General features: G+C 39.9%; 1 protein-coding gene across 2 annotated transcripts in view; it reads right to left on the reverse strand.

Annotated features, from left to right (window-relative positions):
- Window positions 1-1,931: 1,931 nt before the first annotated feature.
- The window catches only part of rps6kal (ribosomal protein S6 kinase a, like), an 18,866-nt gene continuing 5,098 nt past the window's right edge, over window positions 1,932-15,699 (reverse strand). For both annotated transcript variants that reach the window (XM_015017928.1, XM_015017927.1), the window contains exons 2-22: window positions 13,532-13,591; window positions 13,341-13,457; window positions 13,180-13,261; window positions 13,014-13,094; window positions 12,144-12,223; window positions 11,354-11,460; window positions 9,908-9,945; window positions 9,557-9,699; window positions 8,359-8,429; window positions 8,120-8,208; window positions 7,879-7,943; window positions 7,118-7,220; window positions 6,874-6,998; window positions 5,662-5,784; window positions 5,291-5,380; window positions 5,032-5,190; window positions 4,782-4,943; window positions 4,593-4,669; window positions 3,993-4,110; window positions 3,693-3,833; window positions 1,932-2,749 (exon numbers count right to left, since the gene is read on the reverse strand). In XM_015017928.1, coding sequence (XP_014873414.1) covers window positions 2,624-2,749; window positions 3,693-3,833; window positions 3,993-4,110; window positions 4,593-4,669; window positions 4,782-4,943; window positions 5,032-5,190; window positions 5,291-5,380; window positions 5,662-5,784; window positions 6,874-6,998; window positions 7,118-7,220; window positions 7,879-7,943; window positions 8,120-8,208; window positions 8,359-8,429; window positions 9,557-9,699; window positions 9,908-9,945; window positions 11,354-11,460; window positions 12,144-12,223; window positions 13,014-13,094; window positions 13,180-13,261; window positions 13,341-13,457; window positions 13,532-13,591 — 2,157 coding nt within the window. In that variant the 3' untranslated portion in view covers window positions 1,932-2,623. The remainder of the gene's footprint in view (window positions 2,750-3,692; window positions 3,834-3,992; window positions 4,111-4,592; window positions 4,670-4,781; window positions 4,944-5,031; window positions 5,191-5,290; window positions 5,381-5,661; window positions 5,785-6,873; window positions 6,999-7,117; window positions 7,221-7,878; window positions 7,944-8,119; window positions 8,209-8,358; window positions 8,430-9,556; window positions 9,700-9,907; window positions 9,946-11,353; window positions 11,461-12,143; window positions 12,224-13,013; window positions 13,095-13,179; window positions 13,262-13,340; window positions 13,458-13,531; window positions 13,592-15,699) is intronic.

Here is a 15,699-nt window from a genome sequence, read left to right on the forward strand (position 1 = left end):
TTTCCTCAACTTTCAAGGTCCACTGTTTGTCAAACATTTTATTTGCCCAGGACTTTGGCATTATTGATTCTGCTGCAGATGTCCATGTAAAATATTTGCAAAGCTCGCAAAATGTAAAGTTTATCCCAAAAAACCCCATTAATATCTGTGTTTTTAATGACATTAACACAACTTTATTTGACCCTTCTATGCAGGCAGCATTTAAGTGTCAGTTTTCTTGAGGTGAATGAACATCAGCTTGGGAAATTTATTGCAGCTGCTTTCCGTTTCCTACAAGTCGGACCAGAGATTCTCAGATAAACTGAATTTTGACCCACTCTAATAAAAAGTATAGATTAAGTAATTCATCTTTTCTTACAGGCCAGACTCTGTTCCTCCAGTCTCTGAAACCTTGATTTTCAGATTAAATAAGGCGCTTGCTTTTACCCTGGAAGTAAAGAGGACTTTAGTCCACAGATCAACAGGGCAGCACTTCTTCTCCTTCCCAAAGTGAGACGCTTCTGGTGTCTGTTTCAGAAACATCTCATCAGTCAAGTCAGCATAGAGCTCATAATGTCACATTTAATTGCTTTTAATATTCGAAATTATGGTCTAAACTAAATTCTGGATATTCCTTAAATCAAAGCCTGCAAAATATGATTGGAATCACATCATTTAAAGGGGATGTAGTATATAAAAATGTACTTTTATAAGCTTTATGTCATGTTATGTCATTCTTTCATCAAAAACATACCAGGAGTGTCGCTTTGATTCTTCCATGCATGTTTTGAGGAAACCTTTAATCTCCCGTGGCGAGTGATGTCTTTGTCATGTTTCCATGGTGAGCTCAGAGCGACCTGCCCTCAATCAGCTCCTTCAGACTAGCCAGCAGCAATTAGCAAACACCTGGTGGAACTGTGCATCTGCGGTGCTCATGAACCGATGTAAAGGGCAAAATGTGAAGCTTGTTGTGACAACTTCCTGAAGGCGGAGCTTCAGAAAGAGCAGGAGCTTCTTCAACAAGCAGAGGCCCAATTTAAAGGAGTGTAATTAGGTGGTAAAATTTCATTTATGTTTAATGTATACAGATTTTTCATAATCCAATAGTTACTTGATTTTGCTGAAAAATGGCACCATGTACCTGGAAAGATAATACCGCCCCTTTAATAAATCTTAGTTTCACTTTTTACACTAACGTACTGATATAACCCAACATCTTTCCACGACATTCAAACTTTACTTGTACATTAGCAGCTAATTTTATCCATTTAGTTTTTGCTATAATCGTTTAAGTAAATATGTCACAAAATCTTAAGATTTGACGCCGACATGGGCAGCGGATCTCCTCGAACCAGAACCGTTGCCGTGTCGACCGTTTGTCGCCTCGGCAGACTCGGAGTCAGTGAACGACAGCCGATGCATGTCCATATGATCTTTAATGTCAATATATACAGACCTTGAAAGAAAAAAATAGAATTTTAAAAATCAAATGAAATAAATACAATATCATACAATTTCCACAATGTCTTTTTGAAGAGATATCGATGGAAATATTTTTTTCTTGAATTCAGCCTCTGGTTCGACGGGGTGCGTCCCGTCCCCCCCAGAGAAATCCCTCCACCTCCACCACATGCTCTTCATCTCCATCATCATCATCATCAGACACGGTTACTTAGAGATATATATAGACATATTCATATATATATTTATATATATTTTCAAAACAAATCTTTCTACTGTAATTATAACATCATATAACCTTCAGATTCTTGGTATTTTCATGTATCCATCAGCAGCTTATGTAACCTTAACTGATACCTCTGCAGTATCACAAACATGAGTCAAATGGAGAGTTTTTAAAAGGGAAAATGAAACACAGGTTCGGTTCAAACATGCATTTATGTTCCCAAAAGTGCTGGTAAATGATTTTGATCCTGAGGGACTATTTTTTCTTCTTCTTCTTCTCTTAAATCTGCGACAAGCAGAAACTCCTCTATCATTTTAGTGGAGGAAACAGTCTTAACATGAACCTCGGTCAATATCATCTTGCCACCAGCCTCAATTAATTACTTCATTCTGAAGAAAAACAAAAAAAAAAACAAACAAAACAACTCAGTTTAAGAGTGGGGGGGGGCGGAAGAAAGCAAACATGGGAAGGGCGCGGGAACCGAGGAGGAGGATGGCAGAGTGATGATGAAGAGCAGTAGGGGGAGGGAGGGGGCACAGTTTGACAAAGCAGCTTTGAATCAGCCAATCACAGTGAAGGAGAACGTCAGCTGGTGAGTTTCTTCCCCGAAGAGAGGAAGAGAGAATGGAAAGGCGAGGAGGGTAAGTGCATATGAAAGCTGTGGAAATAAATACAAGTCTGTCTCCCCAGCAGTAACAGGTGTGTGAGTGTGTGTGTGTGTCTCATCTATACCTCTTTGGCCAACTTCAAGGTGTGTTTTTTTTTTTTTGTTTGTTTGTTCTGTGTGCGTTTTATCTGAGTGCTGGACGGGTCAAATAAATTATCTTTTGAAAACAGAGGCGTCAGGGTTTGGACTGGCCAACGCTCGGGTCTGAGTGTTTGCATGCTCTTGTGTGTTGGTGAGAGGGAGGCCGAGAACCTGGAGGATGAGCGTTTTCTGTGTGTGTGTGTGTGTGTCTACATGTCTGTTGAGGTGAGTTTCTTCATGCTGCGTCTCTGGGCTAAACTGGAAGCCGCCACGGGCTCCAGCACTGGCTGACTGGTCTTCTGACTCAGTGCTGAATAAGTTGCAGCCATGGCTCCCTGGGAAGACAGAAAAACAAGATGAGAGCTATGAATAATAATAAAAAAAACAAATAAACCCTCGGATTTTACATAGACCTCCCACACATGTTCCATGCAGAAACTTTGAACTTTTCCAGAGCAAAATCTGCAGATTTCTGTCCTTTTAGCCCATTTAAAATCTAAAATATCTTAAAAAAATAAAAAATATTTAAAAAATATTTAAAAATGTTCAGGCTTTAGATACAACAACAAGAACATGGAAAGCACTTAAAGCAAGATCCATACTACGTACTGTTCAGTTTTCACATATGATTTTTTTTTTAGGGTTAAAGCGATCAATTGGATCAATCACCAACTAATCTAGTAATCGATCAATTGTTAGCTGGGGAACACAAACTCAAAAGGCAGCAATTAGAAATAACAACATAACTACAGCAGTAATTAAGTCAAAAATGACCAAAAAACGATTTGTACATTTTGCATTTATGATAAAAAAAATATATATGAGATATACTTTAAATATAAAAAAAACATTGTACTGTGAGTCTGTTCAACTCAGAACTCCTAAAGTGTTCAGATCAGGACAAAATAGTTAAGTGGAAGGAAAACAATCTGGATTTGGTTTGGGGGATTTTTCTAAGCAATTAAAAATCTGAAAAGTGAAGCAGGCATTTTTATTTCACCTCCTGAGCCGATACTTTCTAGAACCGTCTTTTTAAATTTGCCTCGGCCAGCTTTGCACATCTAGAGGTCGACACCCGTCCCTCTGTGATGAATACGTCATGCTCCATCAGAGAGCCTCTACAAGCATTAACTTTGACTAGCCCACTCCACCACATGACCATTATGTAACGATGCCTGTAGCTCCTCCGTTATGTTTCGGGTCGTCGTCCTGCTGGTAGCCGAACCCTCCTCTGAGAATTGCTCCGTCAGCCAATCAGCCGAGGCGCTCCAGACTCACCTTGACTAGGTGCGGGGCGTCGTGGCGTGTGAGCTGGAAGTGCGGCAGGTTGTCTTTGCAGGTGATCCAGGAATGCTTCAGAACCTGCTCGGCCGTGTATCGCTGGTGGGGGTCGACGTGGAGCATGTGGGACAGCAGGTCCTGCAACAGCAACAGCTCAGGTTTACGGTTATCGACCTGCTCCCCGACGCTCCCCCCCTCCATTAACGGACAGAGTTTGTCGATTCAGGAAATCAAAACAGTGAAATATGGTAATTAAACTGGATTTGAGGAGGAGAGGAATCCTTCCAGCTGATGTACCTTGGAGGAGTCCGATACGGTATCCCAGTTCCCACCAGTCAAAGAAAACTTCCCCGATCCTATCCGCAGAAGAATCTCCTCTGGTGTGTCGTTTGGCCCATTAGCAAACGGTGTGTACCTGAACGCCACGAACGGGAAGTTATCTCTTTAGAAAAGTCATTTTATATCAACTCGTTTCACACAGACATGCACAGGGAGTCATTATTTCGTGGCTGTGAAATAACCTTCAGAAAACTGCAAAACAGCTGAAACACTGAGTTCCTTTAAATCGCCTGCTTAGATCTGCTTTGGAAGCACAACAAATGAAACACTGATCAACGTCTTGGACGTGTATTGATCATTTTGATAACTCATCAAAATGTAACGTAACTGTATGTTTTCATGACTTTCTTGTTTTCAGGATGTAAAGTATTGCCTGGTCGCTGAAATGTGCTACACAAATGAACTTGATTGAACTCTTCTGCTCCTATTTGCATCACATCTAGGTTATTTACACATCGACATTATTTTATTCCTTTCATCTTTTAATTGGTGCTATCAGTTTTTAAGGCATTTCATTTAAAATGCTGGTTTGTTTAGGGATAATTTAATCCCTCTTACCCTGCCAACATGGTGTACAGAAGAACTCCTAGACTCCATATATCGCAGGCGGCATCATAGCCTTGTCGCATTAGTACCTTTAAAGAACAGAAAAACGACAACAACGTGTAGGCAACACGGATATTTTTACACCAGATTTATTTACCAAATTTAAATCCCACGTTCTGGGAGTGCCACTGGTTTCCTCACCTCTGGTGCCACAAAGTTAGCCGTGTAGCAGGGGGTCAGCAGCAGCCCGTTTCCTCCCCGGAGCTGCTTGGCGAACCCGAAGTCACAGATCCTGATGGAGTCGGGATTCCCAGAGTCGTCCATGTAGAGGATGTTGCTGGGCTTCAGGTCTCGATGTACCACCTGAGGAGAAGCAGGAGATCGTACATGACGAGTCGGAACCCCCCCTCCGTTTATACACGTGTGTGTGTGGGTGTGTGTGCTGCCTCACCCCTTGGCAGTGGAGGTAGTCGACGGTCTTGGTGATGGTGTAGAGCACAGCGCTGGCCTCTCTTTCGGAGAAAAACTTCTGCCTGAGGATCCGGTCCAGCAGCTCCCCGCCCTTCATCAGCTCAGTCACCAGGTACACGTACCTGTCCTCGTCGTACACCTGCAACACACACACACGTCAGTCAGGAGATTGTTTTATTTTATTTAAATCTAGATTTTTGTTACAAATGATTGAACGTTCACAGGTAAATGTTACCGACATCTTTCAGAGTGATGATGTTGGGGTGCTGTCCGTATCGCATCAGGATTTCTATCTCCTCTGACGGGTCCCTCTTGCTTTTATCAATGATCTGGAGGGAAACAAAAGACAAACAGAAGTGTTAGTTTAAAGGTTAGAAAAAATAAAAATAATAATAAAAAAGCATTTTCTTCAAGCAAATTCAAATGAAAAACAAATGCAAAGCTAAATCTACACTGCCCTCTGCTGGTGGTCCAACCAGATTCAACATCACAGATTCGACTACAAAAAGGTTCAAACATTTACACTCACTCAAGCAGCTTCCTGGAAACACTGATTACAATGATGCCGTTACAGAAGAGTCTGAGTAAAAACGAGTCATGGAAATGCTACCTTCACAGCATAGTCGGCTCCAGAAACCCTGTGCACGCAGCGTTTGCAGATGGAGTACGAGCCGACGCCGATGTCTTCCTGGAGCTCGTACAGATCGGAGAACTTGGTTGAGCCCCCGTGCACCTGCAGCAGACAGACAGACGGACAGCAGTGAAGTTTAGATACATGCAGCCACAACCAAGGATAAGGGAGTAGTCGCTCCAACACCTGGATATAAGATACCAACGGTCCTCTGATGGATGATGAGTGATAAAATCATGAAGATATCTGTTACAAACAAACAGGATTTTTAACGACTTATTGTGTGAACAAACACATCCACGTGTGATTCTTACCAAACGGGAAACACAGCAATCACAACTTTTTTAAATATTTTTTTTACATTATCCAAATATCGTAATGGAAACACAGCTGCTGTTCTACTACGGCAGCCTAATTAAATTCATCCATTGAATTGTGTTCAGTGCACAATTTGAATAATTTATTAGAAGAGTTCTGTTGGGCTCGGCTCTGTAACAACAAACAACCTCAATAGAGCTTAGAACAGGAACGTGATGCCATGACGATGATTCCAAACATGCAGTCAGTCATGGTGAACAGCTGACATCAAAGCATATTGATATGTTGGAATGGCCTAGTCAAAGTCCAAACCTAAATCCAACTGAAAATAACTGCCAAGATTTTTAAAAAATGTTGAGACAGGGAGAGTGTTGACTCGAGAGAGTTGAATGAATCTGCAAAGCACACTTTTCAGATATGAATGGAAATCAACGTATTTTTCTGCAGTTAGACTACTGTAACTACTGTTACTAGGAAATGTTTCCTACACTACAAAAGCACAAAATCTTACCAGGTATTGTTGTTCCAGTTTCTATGATAGATGTCCTACTACGCTTGAAATGACAGAAAACTTAAGAAAATTATTCCTTAGTATTGATGAAAAACACTAATACCACTGGTTGATTATTTCACTAAAAACAAGGGACAAATATCTTGTTGTAAGTGAATTAATCTGCCAATGCAGCTACTACTTTTTCATCAATACTAAGGAATTACTGACTTAAAACAAGCTCGTTTTTCTTGCTGAAAAGTTACTTCTAAGTTAATTTTGTCTTATTTAAAGTGTAGTGAGACATTTTTACTGGGATCTTGTGCTTCTTGCAGTGCAGTTTACTCAAGCCAAGGTGTGGCAGAGGACTTGTGGGCGTTCACCTGAACTATGGGGAGAATGCTGAGCAGCGGGGAGCTCTTGTTCTCGTCCATCGGAGCCGGAGCGACGAAACTGAAGCCTTTGAAGAGTTGGTGGGCATTGGCGCTGGGTGGGATGCCCGGGGAGTCTGAACACACGGAAACCACCCGTCATACAGACAGACAGCCGGTTAAACCGTTTCTATGGCTACAGGAGCACCTTCTCGTTTAAAAAAAAAAAAAGAATACAAAATGTGGATATGTGTACCTTTAGGCGTTTTTGCAGTGAACTCTGGGTCAAAGCAGAAAGTGTCGTCCGGTTTACCAGCTGCGGGCTTGAACGGGGGCTGGAGTTCTCTTCTAAACAGTTTCTGGATGGAAACACACACACACACACACACACACATTAACACAAGTCAAAAACCAAACCCCAACACATGCTGGATGGAGAGTGAGAACATGTGTTCAAGAGGAGTCGAGCGCTCTCGCAGATTAACCCCCTTCAATCCCCTGAACGACTAACACCGGCCAATAGCGTCCCGCCGGCTCTTAAACGCTCACACAGGGCTATTAGTGCACGCACAGCGAGAACTGGACTGCTGCCCAGACTCCCACACACACACACACAAAAAAGCCTAGCTCCTGTGGCCAGGACTGATGGCCACTGGTTATGAAGCCAAACGATTGGAAGGTGTGAAGCCTCAGCAGAAGCTGCAGAGTGGTGTGTGTGTGCTCGCCTATGTGGGATTGTGAGAAACATGAGTGAGTGCATACCAGGTTTTTATATCCTTATGGGAACCTATCTCTACAATGTGGGGTTATGGGGACCATTGCTCTTTATGGGGACCTTTTCTTGGTTCCCATGAGGGAAAATTGTTGTTTTTGGATTAGTGGTTAGGTCTGTGATGGTTAGGTTTAGGATAAAGGTTAAGGTAAGGGTTAGATCTGTAAAAATTAATGGAAGTCAATGTGAAGTCCCCACAAGTGATGAAAACACGACTATGTGTGTATGTGTGTGCGCGCGCTCACATTCCAGTCGATGGTGGAAAAGAAAGCGTGCCGTTTGATCTCCTCCACTCCATCAGGTCCAGCCCCTAAATATACAAATCATTTTGGTTCAGTTAACCTGAATTCATTATTAGAAGACCTGCTTTTATTTCTAGTTTTCTTTATTTCTCCCTCTCTTGTCTACTGAATGTTGTTTTACCTGGATGCTAAATAGTCAACAATCTGCAGCTAAGAGCTTCGAGTCAACAGTCGGCCTCCTTACCCAGTCTGTTAGCGGGGTTGCGTTTAAACAGCATTCGCAGCAAACTCTGGGCTTCCAAACTTAGGAACTGTGGCATTCCCAACTTAGCTCTGAGTGGGAAGAGAAACACGGAGCAACAAGTGAACGTGGGCAACGAGAGAGGCAACGAGAGGAGGCAACCAAGGTTCGCTACCTACAGACTCCACACATTCACAATGTGCCATTACGCAAGTGGGAGCATGACACGTGGAAGGACTCACTTGAGAATCATGTTCATGGTCTCGTTCCGGTCTTTCCCTTGGAAAGGTAACGTCCCCGTTAGCATCTCAAACTGCAAATAGACATTTAAAAACCTGAATTAGATGTTTTTTTTAAATATACAGAATACTCATTTTGTCACATTAAGAGAACAAACTTCATTGTATTTTTTTGAGATTTAACGAGACAGACCAGTAAAAAAGTAGCGCATAAATATAAAATGGATGCAAAAAGAGAAAGTTTTATTTGCATGTTTACAGACCGGGCGATAAATTGAATTTAATCCATTGATTAAAATTTTTTGAAGATTTAATTTTTGGACATTTTGTAGTTCTCCCCACCCCACCCAACGTCCAATGCACTACTTGGGTTTCCACAGTTCAGAGTGATGTCAGCACAACCCAGAGCCGCCATCTTGTTTGAAAAAACTTGTTTTCAGCTTCCATTTGTTTGGACTTTGAATTCAGGTCGACTCTACGACAGAAGTAGCTGCTGCCTTTTTTTCTTTAAATTAAAAGAATAAAGGGACACTGCTACTACAATAAAGTCGTAGTAATACGAGTTAAAATAATATAAAAATAAAGTCAGAATTTTATGAGAACACCAACACGAAAATTATCAAAAAAAACTAAAATGTTGAGAAGTTGTACTTTGATACTGTTTTTACAGATAAGGAAATAAATCTTAACGCATCAGCATCAAATTATCTCACTGGTAGGATTTTTAAAAACAATCATACAAACAGCAATTTATTGTGAAGAAAGAACTGCATGAACTGAGCCGGTTACGTCGGATCCTGATAACTCTATCCAAGCTTCTTTTCCCTGATAAAAATCACTTTTTTCTCTTCATTTCAAGAGAAGTTTTGGTAAAAAGATGCAATTCTTCTTCATACAACTCACAACAGGAAGATTGAAATAAAAACCACTTTTTTAAAATATTTCCTCATTTGCAATATTTATTTTTATTAAAAAGAAGAAAAAAAAACAAAGTGAGGAAGAAATAAATTAAATCTGATTTTATTTTTAAGCCATATCGCCCAGACCGTGTTAATAATGTTTAGGGTTATTTTCCTGATGGAAGATTTCTGTGGCTGTAACTTCACAAAAAGTGAAACGGATCACACGTTTGTGTGGAATATTAATATGAAGTGAGTAAAAACACATCAAGTCATGAATAGATTCTGGCGAGCTGACGCACCATAAGTACTCCCAGAGACCACCAGTCTGCGCTCTGCGTGTGTCCTCTTCTGTTGACCACCTCAGGGGCCATATACTCCACCGTACCACAGAAGGAATACGCCTTCTTATCAGCATCTACTGACTCTTTACTCAAGCCAAAGTCTGCACAGAAAGGAAATAAAATAAGGACAAAAACAAGATATGATTTAGTTTTTTACCAACAGGATAAAATCTGCATTAGCTCTTGGATAATATTTGACACCAACAGAGTTGATGCAGTGTTTATAAAAGTAAGAATTGCTAATGTAAGCATACGGATGATAAAACTGCTGAACAAGTTGTTACACATACGGAGTTCAAAAAGACGTACCTGTTAACTTTATATGTCCAGCTTCATCGAGTAAGATGCTGAAAGAGAAGTTACGACACGGTTCAGCTTCAAACATCCATTTTTCAGGAGAAGCTTTTAAGAAACAACAAGCTGTTTCCTTTTGTGTAAAACTCTTGACACACAGCAGACCTCGAAGTTGAGAGTTTTTTTTTTTTTGCAGAGTTCTGACAGATCATAGAGCTACACTTCAACTCACATCGAAAGAAAATAAAAAAAAAACTAACCTTTTCAGCAAATTCTGCTGAAAATGGCACCAATAAGATCATTATAGGTCGGAAATTGTTAAAATTTAGAGCTGGATGCAAACGCTTGAATCCATTACAAGATTCTTACGCATCACACAGAGTAAAAGAATGTAATACAAGTTTCCGCTCTCAAAGACTAAAACTTCAATTTGTAAAGAACACTTAACTCTAGAACTGGAAGACAATTTAAATATCCAAAATAAAACATGACAACCTGAATCACTAAATCAAATAGAAATAATTTAAAAAACACACACATAACCAAAACCATAAAGATTATAAATTTGTAAACAAAATTGCCTTTCAATGATCAAACTGGAAACGGTTGAGCTCATTTTAATTTATCATGATTGACTAATTGCTTGTTGTGACAGAAAGAAAAATCTAGCACATGTCAAGGATGGAGACGGCAACAACATAAAAACCGTCCAATGTCAACATATAGAGTCTCGTCTCCTGATTCTGACATCTTTAAAAAATACATCTGACATATTCTGTGTCTCACTGTTGTGGCATTCTACATAACCTCAATTTATTTGGAGGTTGACGGATATAGACATAAAAAATAGATATAGAGAGATAGAGAAAACCTGAAATCCAAAAAAAAAACCAGAACAAAAAGTTAACTCTACCGTTACTGGTTCAGTTTCAAGGAGAATTAAAGCCATTAACTTTGCAAACACTGCTAACATCAAATATTAAATAGCAGTGATTTAATTGATGCGATTCTTTATCTATAATTCTGACCATATGTGGAAAACTTGTTGCAAATTCAAAACTGCATTACTTGATTTTATTTCTCAACCGTTTAAGCTACGCATTGTGTCATCGTTCCATTCTGAGAAAACAAATTTAATAGTAAAATAATGCGACATAAAAGGCCTTTGACTAGTGTATGCAAAATGACCACTGGCACTAAATACTCAGAACAAATATTTACTGTAAAGATAAAAAACTGAGTAAAACAATTAATTCAATCAACCAAAAAAAAAAAAATCAAGAAAAAGTAAACATATGTAATAAATAATAAGTATTCTAGACTGAAACAGTTTCCGAATACAAAATTTCAAACACTTTCAAGTAAAATGATCAGTAATCTGAGCCATGTAAGCCAGTACAATGGGTATGTGGTGCAGTTCAGGTGCTGTGTACATGCAAACAGGCCAGAAATCATTCATACTTCTCTGGCTTGAGATCTCTGTAAACTATGCCCAGGTTGTGCAGATGGTCGAGGGCCAGAGCCAGCTCTGCAAGGTAGAATTTCACATCTTCCTCTGTAAACATAACCTAATAAGAACTGGAAAGATTTACTCTCTGAACTCCAAGGAGAAATTCAGCAGCAAGAGTGAAAACACACAAACAGATTCAACATTGAGCAGCAAAACAGGCAACATGGTCACAACATCGACATTTCAGAGAGGCGACGCGACTCGATGGTGCCGCCGCTTTGGTTGTAAGACGAGGTCAATCTAGAGAACGGATGCTCGTGTTTTTTTTTTTGTTTTTTTTTGAGAGCTGAAAAAGCATCAGGAGAGCGTCATGCTGAGCTGGTAAGTGACCAGCATCTGCTGATGTAAACACATATCTACGTGCCCAGAACAAGAGTCTGCTTCAAAGACATGATTTGAAAAAGTACGAGCAGTCAGAAAAGCAGTCAGGGACAAATGAGCTGGCAGGACTCACGGTCATATAATAATGATAAATAAAAAAAATGCATAGCACGCCAAATCTGCAGCAGCTCAATTTGTAGCTGTCATATAAACTCCTCTGGGTTTAAGAATGAGCATCGAGGCATCTGCTGTGCCGATTTTACACAAACATGACTTGGAAATAAATATGTATTATTCACAATTCTTTCTTGTTTTTCTTGAAAAGTAAAAGAACGAAATAAGAAGAAAGTTTGTAAGCAGGCTTAATCAGAAAACGAAGCAACGTTAAAAGTAAATACAGATATTTATCAATGAGCTTACCTCTTTGGATAAGCGAGTGAATACATCCCCTCCCCTGAGAAAGTCCAGTATTAAATACAATTTCCCTTCTGTCTGAAAGGCTGCAGAGGTAAAAATAAATAAATAAATACAAAAATATCAACTGAAGTGCTTAAAAACTGCTCAACAGCCTCCAAAATATTTTAATGAAATATACTGAAAAGGATAAGAAAAGTGTCAGTGAATGTCAGCAGAGTCATGGGAAAAACTTAACCTGAGTCTGAAAGTATTTATCCAGGTGCTGCCTAATCAAATGTATTTGATTAGGTTTGCTGGTTTGGTCCTTCTGGAGCGTATATGTTCCTTAACAGAATGCCAAGTAGGAAAGAAAACAGCAATGATCTTCATGAAGCAATTCCTGTTGCCAAGGACGCCAGCAACAGCTTCCCAAACAAGATGAAGTCCAGCATTACTCTTTAATTCAAATTTCAGACAATACCAGGCTCAGAGAAATTGTTTGAGGGCCAATAACTATATGTAGTGTATTTGCAGGTTTCAGTAAGTCAAATTTAAGATTTTTTTAAGACCTTTCTGATGCCAACTTGAATTAAATTTAAGGCTGAAAAAGCTATAATTGGGGGATTCTAAAACTGTAAAACTCAAATTTTCAGCTTTTATAAATAATCATTTTTGGTGATGTTAAACAAAAGGTCAATTGTTTTCATGTGGATGAAAAATGCATAAAAACTTTTCAGTTTTCCCAGATATCCATCTATGTATGGACTAAGCAGAAATCTGCATTTTCAAGTTGCTATTGCTAAAGGTGGTGAACAGTCAGAGTCAACTTAAGTTTCTCCCATGACAGAACCGACTAGCTTTACTCTTATGAGTGTAAACTTGTCTGTTTCTTACCATAGTGCAATTTCACTATGAAGGGATGATTAACTTCCACTAAAATGTCTCTTTCCATCTTAGTGCGAACTCTGTCCCTGACTGGAGAGACAAACAGGACATACTTAGAAAAATCAGCAAAAGTCAACTTCTTTTTTCTGCTGCGATACGATAAACACGGCATTACCTTTCAAAGACGCTTTTTTTAGTACTTTCATTGCATATAACTGTCCGCCATCTGGACCCACGATCTTTCGGACGAGAAACACCTGAAAGCGAAAGAGAAAACCCTCAAACAGGGAGGCAGACGACGGCTCTGACAGAAGCACTCTTGATTACTCTCCTTACCTTGCCAAAAGAGCCCTGACCGAGGACTTTAAGAAGTTCAAACTGAGAAGGATCCGCTTTCTCACAGCCCTCTTTCACATGATGGGTGATGGGAATCTCTTTATACGTCCCGTCGTCCTGCGCGAACAATGTTGGGATGAGACAAGAACACTCGCACGCGCGGGGTTGGAAGGTACGCCGCCGCTACTTACACAGTGTGAGAAAGACTCTCCCTCCTCCATGGGCTCGTCCATGATCTGATGTCCATTGACCTGCGGCCAGATCAGCAGAAAAAATTCATCAGCCCCATCGACAGCAGCGGACGACTTCTCAAAGCCTGCTCATCGTTGTCTTTTTTTTTTTTCCCCGTCGGGGGCGAGAATATGACTGCAGCTGCCGCACGCCCACTCGCATGATGGAAGATTGAACAGATGAAATCGATGAGTCACATGCGATACGGCCGCGCTTCTACCTCCTCAGAACCGAGGCTGTATTTGTTGTCAAACAGTATGGAGTCCATACTTTAATCTGGCCCAGCTGTCTGGCTCTCGTCCGGGCCCCTGTAAAGCCCCTCGGTATTAGCATTCTGGCTTAATCCCCGGCCAACGCAAAAACAACACCTCTGACCGGCGTTCAGCCTCGACTCGATGCAGCTCCTTCCGCTAATGATGAAAACAGGGGAGTTTTATTTTTCTGCTTTAGTTTACTCATATTTACAAGAAGGAGGAGTCTGTTTCATGTCTCCTTTCTTCACTGAGAATTTTTTTTTATTTATTTAAGAAATAAACGCAACAAATCAGGAGCTGGGTGAAAATCAAAAACAACATAAAAACTCTACCAGAATAATATCACCGTCAACATTTCACCCCAGCACTGTGTATTGAGTCTGGTGTGTTTTGTGTGCGCTGAATTCCAGCAAGGCTCTGAAGAGGGAGAATGAGTCATAGCCGCTACGCAAGCCCACTCAGTGGGCGGAGCCACCGGCACACACTCATGTGCATCCAACACAACAGAGGCCAGCGGAGCACGTTTCAGCCACAACGGCGCAAACATCCAGATTATTAAAAGGTGAACCCGTCTGAGCCCAGCGAGGCGCTGAACAGACTCCAAAAAGGAAGGAAGGAAGAAGAAAAACAACAACAACCTTTCTGCGACCGGTTAAGATGTAAACATCCAGGCCCGGACAAAAAAGCCAGGGCAACGCTTGTGTCATAATTCACACATTCACATTCACTCCCACCTTTGCTGTGGCTCATCGCGGCTTGCAGCCCACACTCGCAGCACACCGAGGCGAGCCTTTTCCAGCCCCCCTTCCAAACCATCGCAAAGACATCTAATCTTAAATTCAGAAAGATAAACAAAAGCCAAAAGTGATACGAAGTGAAATGAAGAGGATGAACGCTCACAAGTTCAGAATAGAAAAGTGATCCGTCGTACATCAGTGAATCGCTGCGGTCATCAGTGATTTACATGCCACGGGTGAAGGGTCAAACTTTTAAAAGTCTAACAGAGATTTAAGTCCCAAAGGTCATCAGTGATTGGCTAAAATAGTGAAAAGTCATTTATTAAACTATGCATCTACTGTAAGTTTTGGACAAATGCTAAATAGGAGTGATCCATCTATCAATAATAAACAGTAGAAATTTTTTTAAATATTTTTTACATTTGGCAGTTTTTCGTTATTCATTTCCAGCTTCTATACAAAGTTCAATTAAAATTTACACTACTTTTATTCGTAAAACAGTGATGAATTTTCTTCCCTGGATCAGAGGAGACGTTTTCATTATGTGCATAACAAAATTGACCAAACTAGTTATGCTTCTTATAATGAGATTTAGAATTAATCATATCTCTAAATTTAAATCAGTGATGAACTACTGACAGCATTACCAGAAATGTTTTTCTCCTTTTTTCCACTGGTTGTTCCATTTGAGCATCAATACAAATCAGCAAACTGGAAAATATGATTAGTTGCAGTTGCTGTGTGTAACTTAGTGACATCAATCAGTTGGTTTGTTTTTAAGTAACCATTTCAAAGGGAACTTTTCTCAAAAGCTGCATTTGTGCTTATGGCGTGCAGTCACATACATTTACTTAAAAATAAGTAAGAAATAGTTTATCATAATTTTTAATGTTATCACAATAATAATACAAAATAATATGATAAAATTCAAAGCCTATATTGGCAATCCTTTCTGGCAAGCGTTTTTTATCTAAACCAGAATTAAAAAAAAACTCAGTAATGATAGCCTGGACATAAAAAAAAAGCAGTGAGGAAGGTGCACTACTTTTTTTTTTTTTTTTTTTTTTTTTTTTTTAAAATTTAAATTTTTTTTTTAAAAAAAAAAAAAAAAGGGGAAACATTTTTCCACAAAATTTT

The sequence above is a fragment of the Poecilia latipinna genome, unplaced genomic scaffold (genome assembly GCF_001443285.1).
Source record: "Poecilia latipinna isolate Pla-1442-1.1 unplaced genomic scaffold, P_latipinna-1.0 Scaffold2209, whole genome shotgun sequence".
Taxonomy (NCBI): domain Eukaryota; kingdom Metazoa; phylum Chordata; class Actinopteri; order Cyprinodontiformes; family Poeciliidae; genus Poecilia; species Poecilia latipinna.